Genomic DNA, 21,574 nt, shown 5'->3' with positions numbered 1-21,574 from the left:
TGGTGGTAGAAAAGAAACAGATGGAGATAAAGGTGCAGCGCAAATATGAGCTGCAAAAGAAAATTGTGTCTGATAAAATAAACACAGAAAAGGAAATTGCACATTAAGAAACCAGAAACATGTCAAAAGTCGCAGCGCATGGACACAAGACACATTAAATGACACTATATTCTCGTAACTTTTAATTCCTGTCAAACTAGTAAGTTAGCTCTTTCGTGAAGAGTTAGGTGGCCCTTAAAAGGGCCTTTGGGTCTTTGTTTTAGCCGTTTTTCTCCGCGGGGTCTTTAGTACTCTTGGCTCTGCTGGGAGCTCTTCTTGCCTTTGCCCTTGCTCGGAGAGGGTGCAGCCGCCGCTGCGGTCTTCTTGGGCAGCAGCACGGCCTGGATGTTGGGCAGTACACCGCCCTGTGCGATGGTGACGCCGCCCAGCAGCTTGTTGAGCTCCTCGTCGTTGCGCACGGCCAGCTGCAGGTGGCGGGGGATGATACGGGTTTTCTTGTTGTCGCGCGCCGCGTTACCGGCCAGCTCCAGGATCTCAGCCGTTAGGTACTCGAGGACGGCGGCCAGGTAGACGGGCGCGCCGGCGCCCACGCGCTCGGCGTAGTTGCCCTTGCGGAGCAAGCGATGAACACGGCCAACGGGAAACTGCAGGCCAGCGCGGGAGGAGCGGGTCTTGGACTTGGCGCGGGCCTTGCCACTGGTCTTGCCGCGTCCGGACATGATGACGATTCTGGGGCGAGGCTACGAAACTGAAGAAACCGACTGGAAATGGAGCTTTGCCGCTCTCCTGCCGGTATATATGCGAATCGTCTCACGGCTGATGACCAATGGGGAAGGGTGTAATGTCGATAGGCGGAGACTAGCCACCCCCTAAGCCACTCGCGTGCCATTGTGCTAAGGATGTGATACTTACTGACCAATCAGCCCGCGCATTTTCAGCGCAATTGAGAAGAAGTCAGTTAGTGATTGGGTGTTCATCTCAGTCACCGAAAATGCTCCCGGAAATGTTTTCAAGCGCGATATCCCCTAGCCAATCGGCAGTTAGCGCGCGAATATTTAAATAAATAAAAAAAAAGTAGACGGATAGCAAATCTATTCGAGCGAGGCGCCAAAATGAGCGCGCAGATTTCGGGGTGGGGGAGGGGAAATGTACATTTGTTGTAAAGAAGGATCTGACAGCGACGTACTTAAGATGAATATTTATTAATAGAAAGGCTCACAGGTGGTACCGGGAGCAGGGATCTTTTATTTATTTATTTATTTATTTATTTATGCATTTTTATATAGCGCGGACTTTACCCGAAGGCGTCAGAGCGCTTCACATTAGGAACAGAAATGAAACATAATGAGAAACATTACAAAATAACAGATTGCAAAAACATACATTACTTACATAAGGTAATAGTGACAATTGTGAGCAAACAAAATACATGAGGTAGTAAAAATTGTGAGCAATAAAAATACATGAGGTAGTAAAGGTAATAGTGACAATTGTGAGCAAACAAAACATTTGTGGTGGTAAAAATTGTGAGCAACCAAAAATACATGAGGTAGTCAAAAGTGCACAAGAGGAAAAAGTGACAAGTGTGCAGTTATAAGAGAAAACAGAGTATAATTTGAGGTATAGTACTGCAATAAGTGCTAGACACTCAGGCACAAGAACAAGCGTTACGTAGGCAAGGTGGCACTTGTGCAAGTATCAAAGGTAAAAACATGTGAGCAGTAGCAGATCTGGTCAGGGACAAAGATGAGGGCGGAAAGCCGAGAACACAGGGTGACGTCACATAAATACAGAACTAACATTCCAAAATGGAATGTGTGACGTAGTGTCACCAACATGAGGAAGTACGGCGACAGCGACATACGGTCGCTGATAAGGACCAAAGTTCAACAAATCACAACATCTCCCTTCGTCACACATTAAACGGTATACAGTCAATCATGAATGTAATCCTCAAAACGTTTAGGCATTCTAACTTGCCTTCCACTTCTAGTTTGAGTACATTTACCATCCTGTTTTGTATCAACTGCAAAAGGACTGTCCATATCTTTTCCACCATAACTCCCATCCAATATGTCAGCTTCTGCCACACCTCCTACACTAGATGAGTTAAAGCTTTCATTTTCGATTCTGGAATGATGCCTATCAGACACTTCATCCCATTCTAGGATGCTATCATTGGCACCATTCTCCTCTATTCCTCTACCATTAATAATGATTTTCTCTTGTCCCTTCTTTAACTTGACTACATCATCTTTGCTTCGCCAACCTTTTCCATCAATGTAGACAGCCCCGCCGGAGGCGTTCTGTACTTGCATAGGACTACTATATGTTGACTCTCCTTTTGCCACCATGGAAGGTATCTTCGTTATCACCCAATCTCCGCGTACTATTTCTTTTACTCTCGCTTTGTTGATTTGATCCGAATATCGCTTGGTATTATCTTGTTTGCCCGTGATATTCTCTCTCACCTGGAGCTCGCTGTCCTTTATTTGTTCAGTGTTTCCGTCGTTTTTGTACCAGTCGTTAAATTTAGGCGTGAGTATGTCATTACTCTCCTTACCTCTCGTCAGGAAGAATGGCGTAAACTTGGTTGTCTCATTAGGTGTTCTGTTGTAAGTGTTTATCTTTTCTCGGATGCTTTCCTTCACATTCATCTTCGATGCATTGGCCAGTTGGATCCCTTCTTTTATGAACTTATTCATTCTTTCCACTTGGCCGTTGCTCTTCGGGCTATACATTGGAGTCTTTTCTTGCTTGATGCCTGTTTTTTCAAAGAACTCAGTCATTTGTTTAGACACCAGCTGAGTGCCGTTGTCGGAGACAACAATCTTGGGTTGTCCCTCCATTGCAAATGTTTTCTTGAGGAATTTGATCACTTGTTCTGTTGTGATTGAGTGCAGAAATTTGTAATGCACCCATTTAGTGTAGTAGTCCGTCATAACAATTATGTATTTGCAGTCATCATCTAACCCGTAGAACGGGCCCGCGAAATCTATAGCAACTTTCTGCCATGGTCCGCTGGGTATTTCCAGCACCTGTAACTCTCCCTTGCATATTTTCCAATGCTTATTGGCTTTTAGACATGACTCACACCTGTCGATAAACTCATTCACATCATTATGCATTCCTGGCCACCAGTAGTGTTTTTTAATGATATTTTTTGTAGCACTGCTTCCCGGGTGCCCTTTGTGTGCAAACTTTATTATTTTCTCTCTTAATGCCGCAGGTGGTATGAATTGGTCACACCTCCATAGGAATCCGTTCTCTATTGTCAGCTCCTCGCTTATTTGTTGATAGCTTTTGTATTCATTCTGCATATTTCTGATAGGAGGCCATTTTGACTTCGTGTTGTGGGGAAAGGGTCGTGTTGTGGGGAAAGGACCAAAACCGCACCTGACGCCGAGGGACTGCGAGGACCAGCAGGCTCTCTGCCTCCCAGCTGCTGCCTCTTCCCTCGGCGTTCCCGCCCCCCAGCCTGGACACTACAAGGACCTATCGTGGCCCCCGCTCCGCGGGTGTCGCTCACGGTGTTCTCTCTGTGGGAAGGACGACGAGGGATTTCCTGCACTCTGTTAGCGCTTGCCAGCTTGTGAGGGTCGTGTTGTGGGGAAAGGACCAAAACCGCACCTGACGCAGAGGGACTGCGAGGACCAGCAGGCTCTCTTCCTCCCAGCTGCTGCCTCTTCCCTCGGCGTTCCCGCCCCCCCGCCTGGACACTACAAGGACCTATCGCGGCCCCCGCTCCGCGGGTGCCGCTCACGGTGTTCTCTCTGTGGGAAGGCTCTGTGGGAAGGACGACGAGGGATTTCCTGCGCTATGTTAGCGCTTGCCAGCTTGTGAGGGTCGTGTTGTGGGGAAAGGACCAAAACCGCACCTGATGCCGAGGGACTGCGAGGACCAGCAGGCTCTCTGCCTCCCAGCTGCTGCCTCTTCCCTTGGCGTTCCCGCCCCCCCGCCTGGACACTACAAGGACCTATCGCGGCCCCCGCTCCGCGGGTGCCGCTCACGGTGTTCTCTCTGTGGGAAGGACGACGAGGGATTTCCTGCGCTCTGTTAGCGCTTGCCAGCTTGTGAGGGTCGTGTTGTGGGGAAAGGACCAAAACCGCACCTGACGCCGAGGGACTGCGAGGACCAGCAGGCTCTCTGCCTCCCAGCTGCTGCCTCTTCCCTCGGCGTTCCCGCCCCCCCACCTTCAGAGATTTAAACTTGAACCTATTCCCGCGACGCGGGACGCGCGCGGGATCTAGCCCGGGGCTAAGCCCGGGCAAAGGGCGGGCCCTCTGTGGCCCTCAGAGGCCCGAGGAGGACGGGACGGGCTCCGCCACTTGGTTTTTCCGGAGGAGGTAAAGCCCATTTTACATACTGTTCCGGTCAATAGTATTACCCCAACAAACTCTATTACCTTGTCCACATCCAAGCTATATCATGAACCAGAAAGGGGTTGCCACAAAACTAGCGCCTCGGCCGAATACCTGTCTGAGGTCGCAAGATAAGTACATAAATAACATAATGCTACCCTTACCTATAGAGGCGGATAAAAATAACTGCCACCAGCCTGTAGCCAGTCTATCTTGTAATCACTCTCCTCCTCAACCAAACAATACAATGTGTAGACTCTCACTGTTGGAGGAATTAAACAGTTTGTGTAAGACCAGCTATGCCCCTGCAGGATCACCAGCCCCTCCAAATAATATTAATTTATTAACTACAAATAAGAGAATGCTGGAACCTTTCCCTATATTTTCCAAAACAAATATGCAATGTCGAGTATTCGCCCGGGCCACACCTAACAAAAGTAAGGAGGACGGGGATAAATACAACGAGATCCAATCGAAAGTACAATTAATACAATTTGAATCCACAACCTCGAGTCCACCCCCATCATTCTTCCCCAAACTGGAGAGGTGGTAGATAAATTAGACGACCTTGCTCCCTCCTTCCAGAGTGCCCTATTGTCAATGATAGAACAACTGATCAAATCCACCATAGACCCCCTAATCGAAAAAATAAACATCCTGGGGGATAGATTGACAGGGATTGAGGAAAAAATAAACTCTAATCTGCTAACCTCTACCCATGCTTCTATACCCCCCCATCCTTTGACAACTGTTACCTTAAATAAGCCCATACCTGCCATTCAAAATAAAGTTACCCAAAATAAAGTTGCCCAAAATCGAGTATCAGTTCCCACTAATCTTCCCCTAAATATTTCTAAAGCCTTTCTTAATTCCACTACACCGAAAATTTCTGTCCCCACGGTAGAGCGAAACAGGGTTCTCAGAATGCATCTACCTCCAGAGGCAGCCCCATTTGTATGCATCCTCTCGGGAGTTCCGCAACCAAAAAAGGGTAAAATAGAGAGACAGGAAGACCTGTTAAATAAGGTTCAGTTTTGGTTATCAAAAAATAGACCCCTCCCCCATGACTGTGACGGTGGGATTGTGAGCGTGAGGAGAGTAGGTTGGCTGGGCCCCCTCCCGAAAAACATTATTGGTGACCTGATATTAATAAGATTCAGAAGCAGAAATATTGCCCCACTTCTTCGAACTTGGCAACCTAAAGAAGGGGATGGTCCCATATCCATCTGGGACCTACATGACTTCTATCCTAGCACATTGTATACTCGCGCCGCTAGGCCAATGATTGGGGATTGTACCAGCCTGGGTAGAGGATCTTGTTTACCGCTTGTTTGTAGTATTTCCGCCCCAAATAGATCTGAAATACCGTTTAGCATTTCTTAATCACTGTTACCCCTTGCACATTCCCTTTTGATGAAAAGGAAGAACTGATATCATGAACATTGTAAAGTATGCTATTGGTAGGAAGTTATATTCACAGGATGAGCAAATGTTTGTTTATTCTTTTATCTTGGAGATATCTGTGTTTCATAAGTATGTACCTTATTTTTAATTATGAATGTATTTTAAAATTGTATGCTTTTATGATTTTATACAAAAAATCGAATAAAAGTTTTTTGAAATGAAATGACTTCACATAGTTTACTACTTTCCTTAGTGTCTTGTCTTCTTCCACCGCTTCTTTCCACTCTATTTCCGTTATAGAGCCACTGTTTATTTCCATATCCTCCACCAAAGCTACTACACATTCCACATCATCCAGTGTTTCGTTGTCTTGTTTGCCCACTGGCAGTCGTGACAGGCAGTCCGCTCTGCAGTTTAGACCTCCCTTGATGTGTCTGATGCTGAACGTGAACTCTTGGAGTTTCGACAACAGCCTTATTAATCTGGAGCTAGCTCTTCCACTTCCATGACCTTCTCCGTCCACCATAAACACCAATGGTTTGTGGTCTGTCACTATCTCAAACCTTTTTCCCCACAGATAGTTTTTTAATTTTTGAACGGCCCAAACACACGCAAGCGCCTCACGCTCAATCGTACTGTAGTGTTTTTCTGTATCACTCAGCCTTCTAGATATGAACGCAATAGTGTTTTCTTGGCCTCCTTTACCTTGGCAGAACACTGCTCCTATGCCCTTGGCACTTGCATCTACAGTGATGACGTTCATCAGCATGGGGTCATAAGCTTTCAAAGCAGGTGCTTCAGCTATTTCTTTCTTTATTGTCTTAAATGCCAAGTCCTGCTCACTGGACCAATTGTAGATCACATTCTTTCTCAATATTTTCCTCAGTGGTTCCACCTCATCAGCATACCCCTTTATGAATTTTGAGTAGTACTCGCTAAGTCCTAGGAAATACTTTAGGGTCTCTTTGTCTGTTGGTTCTGGGGCCTCTCGGATAGCTTGCACTAGATCCTCCTTAGGGGTTATTCCATCGGCTGATAGCACGTGTCCTAGATAGTCTATTTTACTCTCCATAAATTTACACTTTTCTTTTGAGACTGTTATTCATTGGTTATTTAGGATGCACAAAACCTTACTGAGTACTTGTAGGTGTTCTTGTTCACTTTCGGTATGAATTAGGATATCATCCTGGAACGCCTCTACTCCTCTAATCTCACCAAACAGGATGTCCATTAGCTTCTGGAATACACCAGATGAGGATGCCAGGCCGAATGGCAGCCTAACATACCTGTATGCCCCGAATGGTGTCACAAATGTTGTGAGCTTTTTTGACTCCTCTGACAGCATCACCTGATGGTATGCAGCTTTTAGGTCAATCAAGGTGAAATACTTTGAACCTGTTACAGATTGCAAAATGTCTTGAATCATTGGGAGCGGGTGGCAGGCAGTTCACTAAAATATTTTTGTTTAGAGATCTGAGGTCCACACATGGCCTTATTTCCCCTGTCTTCCTTTTCTTTGAGACCACAATTGCGGACACCCACTCAGATGCATCGGTCTCCTCAATTACACCTTCCTTACACAATTTTGTTAGCACTTCTTTCAACTCCGATCTTATTGACAGAGGAATTGTTCTCACTTTGTGTTTGGTGGGCTCTGCACCTTCTTTTAACTCGTGTGTGAATCCTTTTACGCACCCTATCACGTCCTTGAAGACCTCCTTGTACTTTTCCAAAACTCCTTCTATGCTTCCTTTCTTCTCCTCTATACATATGTTATTTATGAAGTCTTCTCTAAGGATAATTGGTTCTTTAGCTCCAGGTTGAAGAATCACGCCTAACTTCGCCAGATCCTTTCATCCAACTAATATCCTGCCCTTAACTGCTACATATATTTTTGTGTTTATTTCTCTTCCTTTGAACATTAATGTATCACAAAAATATCCCACCATTTCAATATCTTGTTCCCCAAAAGCCTTCGGGTTTACGTCTGTGTCATGTAACTTTACATCATGCCATTTTTCTTCAAACAACTTATCTGATATAATTGTTATAGGTTACCCAGAGTCAGCAGTGAATTGTAACTCCACATTTCCTATTTTTACCTCTCCAATGGGTCCCTTTATCCTTCCATCCACCATTTCAACATATAGTACAATTTTGTCACACATTTCCTCATCAAATTCCCCACAGTATTTACTTTTACATTTTCAGTTTGTCTTCTTGTTTTTCATAACGCTGTGTAATGTCCAAATCGTTTACATTTCATGCACTTTTTACTAATTGCCGGACATGACCTACAATCTGCCAGATGGTCCTGCGACCCACATCTGAAACAATTTAAATTTCTACCTCCAACCTTTTTGTCTCCCCAACTTCTCTCTGAACTTTTTTGTTCATTTTTCTTCTTATCCTGTAAATAAAATACGTTAGCATTACTACTACTGCATGACAACACTTTTGCGGTGATTAACGATCTTTCAATGGCTTTTGCAATATCCGTTACATCTTGTAGTGTGGGGTTCCTGCATGTTAACAGCCTCTCTTGTACCTTTTTTGAGTGACAGTAAAACACCACTTGGTCTCTTATATAGATGTCAGTCATTTCGTTGAACTCACAATCCTTCGCTAAGACTCTTAAGCATGCTATGTACTCTTCTATAGTTTCACCTTCTTCCTGCTTCCTCAACGCAAATTTATGCCTACCCACCATTATGTTGCTTTCCTCATCATACTGTTTTTCAAGCCTTTTTATTGCTTCTTGATATTCATTGAGGGGAATAAACACTCCAGGTAGACTTTCATATTCTGGTAGGCTATCGAATACCTCCTGACGAGCTTTTCCCAATAATCCAAAAATAAGTCATTTTTTCCTTACAGCATCATATCCCTTGCCATCTATGGATATAATATAGTTCTCAAAGGCTCTTAACCAGCTCTTCCACTTCATTGTGGGTTTCCCGGGTGGAACACAGATATTATTACTTTGAGCCATATTTGATTTTTCCTCCTCCTGAGACTGATGTTCAGTTATTTTATTCTCTTAGTTTCTATATTGCTTTTTATACTCCTTATAGTATTGTTACTATCCCTTTACACCAACACTTTCTACTCCACTTTACTTTTCCTCCATTAGCTCAATTTAGGTTGCTTGTAAATAGTGCACCTCAGGTACTGTTTACTCGGCGTCTAATTTTCCTTTTGGTTAATACATCAACTTGTATTATACTTATTTTATTGTCCAACTATTTCACACACTGGGGCGAAGTTCGTTTATTAACGATTTCATACGATGTGCGCTTCTTTATATATGTCGCTTACTCTTTGCGTGTTAATCTGACAGGGTTTCGTCCATTTCACAACTCAAAATGGCCGCTCGCTGCTACGTCATTTGATGTCGGGCCAATGAGCTTCCAGCACTGATCGGGACTAGAATCTATTCCGTCATGCTTCACGCGCGTCCGTAAAGTTTCTTGAGAGCCTCCTCACTCGCAACGATCAGCGGTGGCACATCAAGGTATAGCACTTACTTCAATATAGATTTCTTTATTGTTCACTCCGATTCCCCGTATTTACCCACTGCAATTCTTCTGTGTCAGCATCACACTTTGCCGATTTCCGAACCGTTCGTGAGCCTCTCTATCACCATGTCCTCGTCGCCATTGTTGTAAAGAAGGATCTGACAGCGATGTACTTAAGATGAATATTTATTAATAGAAAAGGCTCATAGGTGGTACGGGAGCAGGGGTCAGGTCAGGGACAAAGATGAGGGCGGAAAGCTAGAACACAGGGTGACGTCACATAAATACAGAACTAACATTCCAAAATGGAATGTGTGACGTAGTGTCACCAACATGAGGAAGTACGGCGACAGCGACATACGGTCGCTGATAAGGACCAAAGTTCAACAAATCACAACAACATTCTTAATTTATTACCTAGTTTGTATCAAATCCGGCTCCCCTCATGAACCTATTCCCATTAATGTACTAAAACAACTGGATGCCCCCTCTCTTGAAATCATTGTCGATACGTTAAATTCCTCCTTTGAATTTTCTACAGTTCCCGCACTTTGGAAACATGCCATGATAAGCCCGCTACTGAAGAAGCCCACAGCTAACCCTGAAATATTATCAAACTATAGACCTATATCCCGGCTCCCTGCCTTTTCGAAATTATTGGAAAGACATGTCCACTCGGTCTTAACCCATTTTACTGAAGAAAATTCTCTCCTCCATCCGTCGCAATCAGGTTTTCGAGCCGGTTTCTCCACAGAAACTGCTCTGCTGGGAGTCACCGAAAACATCCGGAAACTCCTTGACGACGTTCAAACGGTTGCCCTCATTCTCTTAGACTTGAGCGCGGCCTTTGACACCATATCGCACGAAAGGCTAATAGCCACGTTAAGAAAAAAGGGAATCTGTGGTGTGGCACTTGAGTGGATCAGGTCTTATCTGAAACAACAGACGTTCCAAATTACATCTTCTTCAGCATGCTCTGGAACGTTCAGTGCCCCACACGGAGTGCCCCAGGGATCTATTTTGAGCCCACTGTTTTTTAATCTTTATCTTAGACCTCTGGCCGACTTAGCGGACAGATCAGGACTCACCCTCATGACCTACGCCGATGACTCACAGATCATCTCCTCTCTGTCAGAATCCAGCCCATCATTCCCGTCTCCCCTCAAACAAGGTCTCCACAACATTTTCAGCTGGATGACTAGAAACCAGCTGAAACTAAATGGAGAAAAAACGGAGATCCTCCTTCTGGGGGAACAACAGAACCTGTGGAACCCCTCCCACTGGCCTTCCCAGATGGGGAAACCTCCCAGTACCAGCCACCCAGGTACGCAATCTGGGCGTCATTGTGGATAGCTCCCTCTCCATGAAACAACAGGTCAGCAAAGTCGTCGGCCTATGTTTTACCATCTTGAAGTGGCTGAGGTAAAGCATCTGGATGCTGCCCATCTCCACCCAAAAAAACATAGTCAATGCCCTGATTACATCTCGGCTTGACTACGGTAACATCCTGTACCTTGGCTCAAATAAAGCTGTAGTACGGCGGCTGCAGCTTGTCCAGAACTCAGCTGCCAGGTTGCTGTGTAGAATTCCCAAAACCACCAGGGTCTCGAATTACCTACGTGACCTGCATTGGCTCAGGGTAGAAAACCGGATTAGATTAAAAGCCCTGAATTATTTTATTTATTTAGGAATTTGTAAAGCGCTGACTGTCACCATTGCAGGCATCCTGGCGCTAGCATAAAAAAAAAAAAAAAACAGAGGAGAGCGGGGAATTGCAGTGTATTAACCAGGATAAAGCCAAGTTTTCAACTTTTTTCTAAACTGCAGAAGTTCATCAATGTGCCTCATTTCAGTGGGGAGAGTGTTCCATAATCTGGCGGCCGCCACCTCGAAAGACCTACCTCCAGCTCTGACCTTCCTAAATCTGGGCACAACTACCAGTTTAGCGTCAGAAGAACGGAGATGTCTGGTGGGGACATACCATAAGAATTTAGATTGTAGAGGGACTGGGCCGCAACCATGTAGGGCCCTAAAAACTATACAGAGGGCCTTGAATTGAATTCTCTGCCTAAGAGGAAGCCAGTGTAGTTTTGCCAATGCAGATGGTCCATGAGATCTTCTCGGCCACCCCAGTGCCAGTTTCGCAGCCGCCAATTGGACCCTTTGGAGTTTATCCAGCAAAAACTCGGGGGACCCAAGCAGGAGGGCATTGCAATAGTCCAGCCTGCTCAGGATGGTGCATCTGACCACTTGGGCACGCGCAAGGGTGGGTAGAAGGGGCAGAACCTTCCTGAGTGAGCGGAGGATGGCAAGGCAACAGGCCGATGTTTTAAGCACATGTGTCTCCATGCTGAGCTTATAGTTCAGCATGACCCCAAGGTTGCGGACAGCGTCCGCAGGTCGTACGTTGGAGCCAGTTTCCAGGGGCAGAAGTTGTTGGGGAAAGGACGAGGGGTCCTCGAACCAGCACTAAAGAGCACCTCAGTTTTCCCGACATAAAACTGAAGTGAATTATCCTTCAGCCACCTTGCCGTGCTTCGTAAACAGTTATGTAGGACCTCCACAGAGATGGAATCCTGAATTATATGTTCAGAATAAAAGAGGGCACTGCACCAAAATACCTACTAGCACTAGCCCATCCCTACACTCCCAAACGCAACATACGGTCACAAACAGCAGCCAACTTTTGTGTGCCTAGGTTCAAACTCTCAAGAATGGGAGGCAGATCCTTTTCACACCTAGGACCAACCCTCTGGAACGCACTCCCTCCTTACACTCGCAAGGAGGAAAACTACGCTAGGTTCAGAAAGAACATCAAAACCTGGTTGTTCGAGCAATAACAGAACAACCCTGTGAACCCTTGCCACTCTTCTGTGCTGTGTCTCGGCGCCGGGAAACCCTTTTTGGGTAGCTGTTGCGCCTTATAAGTTAAAAAAAAAAATATATATATATAATTGCGCACCCACGCATTTGGAGAGCCCTCGCTTTTTACACACCGGTTTACGGCGTGTTCCATGTAACGCCGCTTTCAACACTGACTTTTTTATTTACCCTATAAAGTGTTAGCGCGACCCCTTCCTTTATCACGTGTCCTTTGATGGGGGTATACACGATAGGGTTCAAGATACACAAGTCTCAAATCGTTGACGTGCGGATGAGCACATTGGATGCGGCTTAATGCTGACTTTAAAGCTGGGGCACAAAATTCTAGTGTGGTAGGAGGCTCAAACATACTGTGATTCTGGGCAAATCACTTAATCACTCGTGCCTAAAAATGAATGTGTTCGTCTGTAATGCAACTGGTGCTCAAGTAACTCGCTCGGATACCTCTGTGTCAAGTTTGTGCAAAATAAAATTCCAAAAATAATATGTATAAAACAGAGTAGCGTTCCCTCAAAGAAGCGCCAATAGACCCAATTTCCGGCTCCCTCGTAAATCGAACGCGAACCCTTCCGATGCAACGTTGACGGGGGGATCTTCACTTCAAATTTCTTTCGGGGGAAGTGGTTTAGCGGCGATACCCTTCATGCTCGCTCTAGTCCATGTGCGAGGTGGCTTTTCATCCGCCTATTAAGCAACATGAGGGGGTTCCTTTACTACTACCACACAAGGCAGTTTAAATGCGTGGTATGTTACAACACGTCCCTTCTTCTGCCCAATTTAAAGCAGTGTGCTTCGGCGTGCTACTCCCAACAACGAGACTGTGTAAAACCTCACTCGAAGCAATGTGGGAAACTTTCCTTTAACGTTTTACCCAAAGAAATTTGTTAGAGCCCATCTAAGCAATGTTTTGTGTAAGTAACACCCCTTCTTCAGCAGTGTGTGCGTCTGAGGCACCCTCTTCTAACTCCGCACAGCGATTTCGAGTCGCGATTCGGCTTAACGGTTAGGGGCGGCCAGCTTTGAAGCAGGGAAACCAGGTTTGAGTCAGGCGGGAGACTCAACCAAACATCTTGTGAGTTTGGGTAAAATCACCTAATCTCCCCGTGCCTAAGAATAGAAAAATAAATGTGTTCGTCTGTAATGCGGCTGATAGATACCCCAAGTTTGGGTCGTTTTCACGTTATATAACACTGCACACACAACAAAATTACCGCACGCACTTTTTATGGCTTGACCTCTGGCAATGCGCATGCGCATTGCAGATGTCGAGACATATTGGGGCTTATCCAGAGCTTAACCAAAGGGGCGATTTGATGCTGTGCCCGTGAAAAAAGCACGTGCAAGAATCAAAGCCACCAGCCTCCCCTCCCACAAGCTTCCCCCAGCGTGCGCTCTGGCATTTCTCCTCCCCTAATTATTCACTGCCCACGGCTGGCCGGCACATCAAAGGCTGCTGCACCCCGTGCGTCTCGTCACCCTTACTCTCACCTAATGCTCCCATTCACCCCTCCTTTTGCTAGTGTTCTAAAACTACCAGTAGTAATCATTACAGAGGTAGTTCCATATGTAGTAGAATCACATAAGTCGACTGCCAGTTTAGAAAGTGCAATATGTAGCTCAGATCGAGTTAATCAGTTATTCCTTTTGGCACACATCATTTTGGGGAATGAGGAATGTGTTGCCTGAGTTGGGACGCCAAGCTGAGTGTTAAAGAAAATGTGTCGCAAATTTGAAAACAAAGTAATTCATGCTTTTTATTGTGTCATGCACTCAGTTGTTAGTGTATAATAGAAGCTATTTCTTCTTTGTGTCTGCCTTTGGTTATTTTCATCGCGGTGACTAGTAAGTAGGATTGTTGTGTGACCTTCCTCCAGTCTGAAGCCATCACATGCTTAGGACCGTGTGAACAGCTGTCTGTCCCAATCAGTGGCACAGAACATTCTAGGCATAAAAGTGCCTTCCTATCTTAAATGTTTTGTTGATTTAAATAGCTTTTCTGTGGCCTAAATGTAATCGTCGACGTGATGTACTTCACCCTGTGTTATAAAATGTTCTTATTTACCTGGTGTTTTATCATGATGGATTTTCTGGTTTTCCACACAATAGTCTATTATTTTGCAAGCATCCTAGTTAAGGGACAAGTCAAACAGATCGAAGCACAAGCTTCAGTTAATAACGGCAGCACGTCAATGGCACAGACATCACAATCACTTGCATCACAGAAACAGCTTGAGCGAATAAAAGACTATGCATACCCATGACTGAAGGGCGTTGAGCTAGTGTGGAAGCCGCGCAATCTCTGATTCTGTAGCACCATTTGGAGGGAACATAATGTAAAAAGCACAAAGCCCCCCCACCCATGCATACTTTGCCCACCCATTCACGGACCTACTTTTCACAGTGCCATTTTACCACCCACCCAACCTTTCACTGACCCACCCACCCTCCCTTTTGCAGACCCACCCTCCCTTTCGCGGACCCACCCTCGCATCTTTTCACCCACCCACGCATCTTTTAACCCTCTCACCCTTTTCACCCACCCCGAATCCATCCATCCATTATCCTTTCATCTATCCAAGCATCCTTTCATCCATCCAAACATCCTTTCATCCATCCAAGCATCCTTTCATCCATCCAAGCATCCTTTCATCCACCCAAGCATCCTTTCATCCATCCAAGCATCCTTTCATCCATGCACCCATGCATTCTTTATCCAATCCACCCATTAACTCGTTCTTTCTCCCAGCCACGAATCCTTGCACCCATCCTTCCTGGTAATCGTTCATCTTTCTTTCCCTTTTCTGTCATTCCATCTCTCTTTATGCGGTGTTATCTCGTGAGTTGCGGACAGAAGAGGCCGTTAGAGCTGCGCCCCTGCGGTAGCTGCTAAAGCGGGAGGTTTCCGCACGCCCCTGGACAGATTTGCCTGGTACCAGTGGTTTATCACATGTACTTGTTGCCTCAGCCTGGTTTGGCAGCTCAGCAGCGTTGTTTTCATCAGAAGGGTGCAGCACGCTGGGTCTTTACTCTTTTCGAACACAACGCTGAAGTTTGACTGCAGCGAGACCATCTATCCAACGCTGAGTAAATGCTGGTGTTTCTTATACATGCTCCGCCATTGCCAATTACTAAATTGTGGCCAGAATTAATTGAGGCATTAATTATAGCAACCGCTTAGCAGTTTAGTCTGGTGGAATCGCAGTGGGTGTTGCACGCGATGCCTCCCAAGCCTTCGCCGAAGTCTGTCTCAGCTCAGCTGGAGGCTGGTCCCCATCCCTGCAGCTCTGGGTGCGGCGAGGTTTTACATCCTTTGCTGTAGAACGCATGTCCACTCTGCAAAACCACAGCGAGCTTTTACTCTATTTAATCGGTTTAAAAACGGTTATATTCAGAATTTCAAGCTAGTACATCACATCATTACGAAAAAGCTGCAATGGATCGAAAAATTTGCAGCAACATTTTTGGATCCACTCCATCCATTCATCCCCTCCACTCCATACATCCATCCCCCCACTCCATCCATCCATCCATCCCCCACTCCATCCATCCATCCCCCCACTCCATCCATCCATCCAACTCCATCCATCCATCCCCCACTCCATCCATCCATCCCACTCCATCCATCCATCCCCCCACTCCATCCATCCATCCATCCCACTCCATCCATCCCCCACTCCATCCATCCATCCCACTCCATCCATCCATCCCCCCACTCCATCCATCCATCCATCCCACTCCATCCATCCCCCCACTCCATCCATCCATCCATCCATCCATCCATCCATCCATCCCCCCATTCCATCCATCCACCCCCCATTCCATCCATCCATCCCCCCATTCCATCCATCCCACTCCATCCATCCATCCATCCATCCATCCCCACTCCATCCATCCACCCCCCCACTCCATCCATCCATCGCCCCACTCCCTCCATCCATCCCCCCACTCCATCCATCCATCCCCCCACTCCATCCATCCATCCATCCCACTCCATCCATCCATCCCCCCACTCCAATCATCCATCCCACTCCATCCATCCATCCATCCCACTCCATCCATCCATCCCCCACTACATCCATCCATCCCCCACTACATCCATCCATCCCCCACTACATCCATCCATCCATCCCCTCCATCCATCCCCTCCATCCATCCATCCCCCACTCCATCCATCCATCCCCCACTCCATCCATCCATCCATCCATCACCCCACTCCATTCATCCATCCATCCCTCTCCATCCATCCATCCCCCCACTCCATCCATCCATCTCACTCCATCCATCCCCCACTCCATCCATCCATCCATCCGTCCCACTCCATCCATCATCCATCCCCCCACTCCATCCATCCATTCATCCATCCACCCCACTCCATCCATCCATCCCACTCCATCCATCCATCCCACTCCATCCATCCATCTCCATCCATCCCACTCCATCCATCCATCCCCCACTCCATCCATCCATCCATCCACCCCCCACTCCATCCACCCCCCACTCCATCCACCCCCCACTCCATCCATCCCCCACTCCATCCATCCCCCACTCCATCCATCCCCCACTCCATCCATCCATCCCCCCCACTCCATCCATCCATCCCCCCACTCCATCCATCCCCCACTCCATCCATCCCCCATCCATCCATCCCCCCACTCCATCCATCCATCCATCCCCCCACTCCATCCATCCATCCCCGCACTCCATCCATCCATCCCCGCACTCCATCCATCCATCCATCCATTTGCCCGACTCCATCCATCCCTCCCTGCCCCACACTCCATCCCTCCCCACCCCACACTCCATCCCTCCTGCCCCACACTCCATCCCTCCCCCGCCCCACACTCCATCACTCCCCCGCCCCACACTCCATCACTCCCCCGCCCCACACTCCATCCCTCCCCTGCCCCACACTCCATTCCTCGCCCACACTCCATCCCTCGCCCACACTCCATCCCTCGCTCACACTCCATCCCTCGCCCACACTCCATCCCTCGCTCTCTTGCCCTGCCTCTATCTCTCACCCTCCCTCTATGTATCTTTCGCCCTCCCTCTATCTATCTTTCGCCCTCCCTCTATCTATCTATCGGCCTCCCTCTATCTATTGCATCACCACAGCATCACTCAGGGGCACCACAACATCACTATGCGCCACCAGAGCATCCCTGAACGCCACAGCATCACTCGTCGCCGCCACAACATCATTCAGAGCCACCACAGCATCAATCTGTCCAACCATTCAACAACAACGGATTCAAATATGTTCTCTCAATGTTTCAAACTTTATTACAAATGTCACAAAAAAAGTTAATATTTCACTTCTGTTCTTGTATTTTCATCACAATAAAATATACTAAACATAATCTTCCAAAAAGTTATTTGCAAAAGTTTAAGCTATTGCCATTATAAATTACAATAACTTTTTAAAAGTATTAAATATTGAAAAAAATACAACCCATTGTTATTTTTAATATTAATACATCTAAGTCATGTAAATACAACACATATTGCATTACAAATGCTATAGGTGTCACGTTTGCAAAAGTTAACACTATTGGCATTGTAAATGACAAAGTTATTAATTTCGCTATTTTCAAAACAAAAACATAAATAAAAAATGTCATTTACAATACTAATACCTCTAACTTTACTAATGCGAGCCCTATTGCCTTGCAAATGCTTGTTTGACAATCCGATGACTCAACTGACTGGAGTGGAGGCGTGGCAGGAGCAGGGCGAGGGAAAAAGACAAAAGCCACTTTTGGGGGTGGAGACGCCGGAGAGCTGTACCCTCAAGGAAAAGAGTGTGTAGAGCAGTGAGCGCAGCTAGGCTTTTAAACCTAAACTGGGGGGCAGGGAAAAAATATACACATATATTTTTTGCAGTTTTATATAGCACGAACTCGACCTGAAGGTTTCGGAGCGCTTTACATGAGCACCAGTTGCATTATCAAAAAGTGGCGTAGTGTGGGGGTGTGGATGCGTGGTTAAACAAAGGAACATACTAAGGCTATGGAGAACAAGCATTCACAATGCAATAGGTCTCGGGTTAATTAAGTTTGAGCTATTGGCATTGCTAAATATTGCAACACCAACTGCAACAAAAGTCTATAAATTATAGTCCAAAAAAATGTGTATTTATTTTTGTACCAATGGTGGCATGCTGCGCTTTAGATGAATATGTTTAAAAGTAAAATGTGCCATACTGCGATTGCTACAATAGTTAATTGTGGATGCGTTAACAATTGATATGTGCACTGATGGCTGGTGGTGTGTGTGCCTGTAGAAATTGTGCACTGATGGCTGGTGGTGTGTGTGCCCGGTAGAAGCGTGCACTGCCGGCTGGTGGTGTGTGTGTCTGGTGGAAGCGTGCACTGACGGCTGGTGGTGTGTGTGGCTGGTGAAAGCATCCACTGACAGCTGGTGGTGTGTGTGTGTGCCTGGTGAAAGCATACGCTGACGTAAGGTGGTGTGTGCCTGATGGAAGCATGGACTAACGGCTGGTGGTGTTTGAGCCTGGTTAAAGCGTGCACTGACGACTGATGGTGTTTGTGCCTGGTGAAAGTGTGCACTTACGGTGTGGTTGTGTATGCTTTCTTTACTTAAATAGCTATCTTGAAAAACAAGATGCTCCTTAAAACAGCATACATGAAATACAAGGGTGCTTAACTTGGCAAAACCAACAAGCATGGGAAGTGAGGACAGCACACATTTAAGAAATTAATCCACTCAGAACCATAGTCCGCAAACTCCTGAAGATGCATTTGACGGTGTGACCATAAAGTACAAGACTGCTCGATTACAGCATGTTACAAAATTATTATTTGACTTGGAATTCACCGAGCCCGCTTTATTTACCACCATATATTAATGTAGTTGGCTACGATATGGTGCGCGCCTCATACCACGTCACTGTCACACCACTTTCCACAGACGCAAACATACACAATATGAAAACAAGTCACATGAAACATACCTACATATTAGTGACCTCAATTTTTTTCCTGCACTTTTTATGGTTCGTCCACAATGTTCCGATGAAGAGCTTTATAAAATTTTAGTGGGGTTGAAACATAGATGAATCTCAGTTTTTGATGTGGATTAAAATACTTATTGTAGAGTGTACGATGTTTAACCCTGAAAAATTGGCCAGACAATAACTGTTTCATTGACGGTTGCTCTATTTCACTTCCAATCACTCTTTTCGCAACTCATGTTCAGTGCACTGTTTCACATTTTGGAGCATCTTTCCATGACTTAGATGTCATTTTCTTCATTAATGGCATTCGAACACATGACTGTGAGTTTCAATATGTTCTTTTGAATAGGTTTCCTTTTGGGAATATATTCATGAATTTCCCTTGCAAGATGAAAGTATTGTATTGAATGATTGCAAAGGAACCGTTGTTTTGTTTTTATTTTTTCGTTGTGGTTGGCAGCAAAGATGATATAATGGGAAGTATTGTTGGCTACTATGGTGGTTGGCAGGCATTGGAAGGAAATACGAGTGATCCCAAGAAAAAGTCTCACCTCTTAGACACTGAGAGTGAATGAATGAATAACCCTAGATGCCAGGGCCTAGCCACAAGTGCTTCCTGTGTATACTGGTGAGTTGCAGGCTGGTTGGTGTTGGACCCGGCCTCATGGCGTGGTCCTACCCCTCCCGCATGGCGGGCCCCGGATGACATCGGCCCTCCACCCAGCATCGGGCAGCCCTTTTGCCCGACACTGCACGCCCCAACATTGCTGGTCCGGCCACCATCCCGGACCCCCACTACCGACCTGGCTCCAGCGTGGGCCCCTCACGACCCAAGCACGAGGCCGCGCCCGACTCCATCTTGGGCCCACCACGTCACGACCACGTGGCCTCGACCCCGGCCCCAGCGCAGCCCAGACATCGAGGCACCAAGATCCACCCAGGTGGTCGAGTGGCCACTCGACAGATCCCGGAGAAAAGGGGTGTTTCGATGGCCCTCCAGCCGTCCCCGGACGCCTGGTTTCGATCGCCCTCCGGCCTCCCTGGGCGCTGGCTCCACCCCCCTGCTGGGTGTCTGGACACCATCATCCCAGCCCCTCTGACCCCCCAGGCGCGAGGGTCCGGACATCAAAGGACTCCAGTCCTATATCTGGGCCAGCCCCGGAGTAGGACGGCAGTTGTATCCTGGACTGGAAAGCCCTGCTGACGCGGTCACGGCCGACCCCAGAAGAACTCGTTTTCCTGGAACCTGAAGAGACCTTGAGAGCCTGCTGGCGCTGCCGCGGCCCACCTTTGCCGAACCATCTTGAGAGCCTGCTGGCGCTGCCGCGGCCCACCTTTGCCGAACCATCTTGAGAGCCTGCTGGCGCTGCCGCGGCCCACCTTTGCCGAACCATCTTGAGAGCCTGCTGGCGCTGCCGCGGCCCACCTTTGCTGAACCATCTTGAGAGCCTGCTGGCGCTGCCGCGGCCCACCTTTGCCGAACCATCTTGAGAGCCTGCTGGTGCTGCCGCGGCCCACCTTTGCCGAACCATCTTGCGAGCCTGCTGGCGCTGCCGCGGCCCACCTGTGCCGAACCATCTTGAGAGCCTGCTGGCGCTGCCGCGGCCCACCTTTGCCAAACCATCTTGAGAGCCTGCTGGCGCTGCCGCGGCCCACCTTTGCCGAACCATCTTAAGAGCCTGCCGGCGCTGCCGCGGCTCACCCTCTCGGAACCCCCGGCTCGAGGATTGAGAGCTGTGTGCAAGGTATCCCTTCCTACTCCCCAACCGAGACTGTCCCGCTACCCTGATCCCCTCTTGCGAGACTTTACAGACCCCTCGGTCTGCTTGTACATATCGCTGAGAACCAGCAACCTTTATTTCCTGATAAAGCTTACGAACTCGACCTCTGGTGTGGTGTCAATTTGTAGTGTGTGGTTACTCTGCTGTGCGATCCTAGGAGAGGGCCCTCACCCAGGAGGCCTCTCAGTAACGCTCGGCTACTTCTTAACGGAGAGGTGGACCTAGGGGTGGTCAGTCAGACATCTTCTGCCTCCCCCGGGGTCGCCTTTCTAACATTGGTGGCAAGCGACGGGATCCGAGCCGACGCAGATCGTACAGAGAGAAATTCACTCACTACCGAGAAAAACACACCGCGACCATGACTACTCAGGAAACCAGACCGACAACGGAATTCCAGAAAGAAAAGATGGAAGATTACAGCCACAAGGAGTTAAAGCAATTTTGCAAGGACCTAGGCATCGCTACCACGGGCCTCAACACCAAAGAGGACTTTAAATCAGCCCTGCAAGCCTGGGCAGACGCCGATAACGTGCCGCCCCAGAATGAGGATAACCCGGGCCCGAATGGACGCCCGGAGACCGACGCGAACCCAGCGGGGGAAGGACCCGCAGACCTAGACACGGGCCTCCCCCACGGAGACACCCGAGAACG

At 47.4% G+C, this 21,574-nt stretch overlaps 1 protein-coding gene across 1 annotated transcript; it reads right to left on the bottom strand.

Annotated features, from left to right (window-relative positions):
* Positions 1-167: 167 nt before the first annotated feature.
* On the bottom strand, positions 168-811 carry LOC144825030 (histone H2A). Its single transcript, XM_078683939.1, has one exon. The coding sequence runs from the start codon at positions 717-719 to the stop codon at positions 285-287; it is 435 nt and encodes a 144-aa protein (XP_078540065.1). The 5' UTR covers positions 720-811; the 3' UTR covers positions 168-284.
* Positions 812-21,574: the final 20,763 nt, after the last annotated feature.

Source organism: Lissotriton helveticus, chromosome 3_1 (genome assembly GCF_964261635.1).
Source record: "Lissotriton helveticus chromosome 3_1, aLisHel1.1, whole genome shotgun sequence".
Classification (NCBI taxonomy): domain Eukaryota; kingdom Metazoa; phylum Chordata; class Amphibia; order Caudata; family Salamandridae; genus Lissotriton; species Lissotriton helveticus.
The sequence above is the reverse complement of the archived record's forward strand: the minus strand, read 5'-3'. Positions and strand labels throughout refer to the sequence as shown.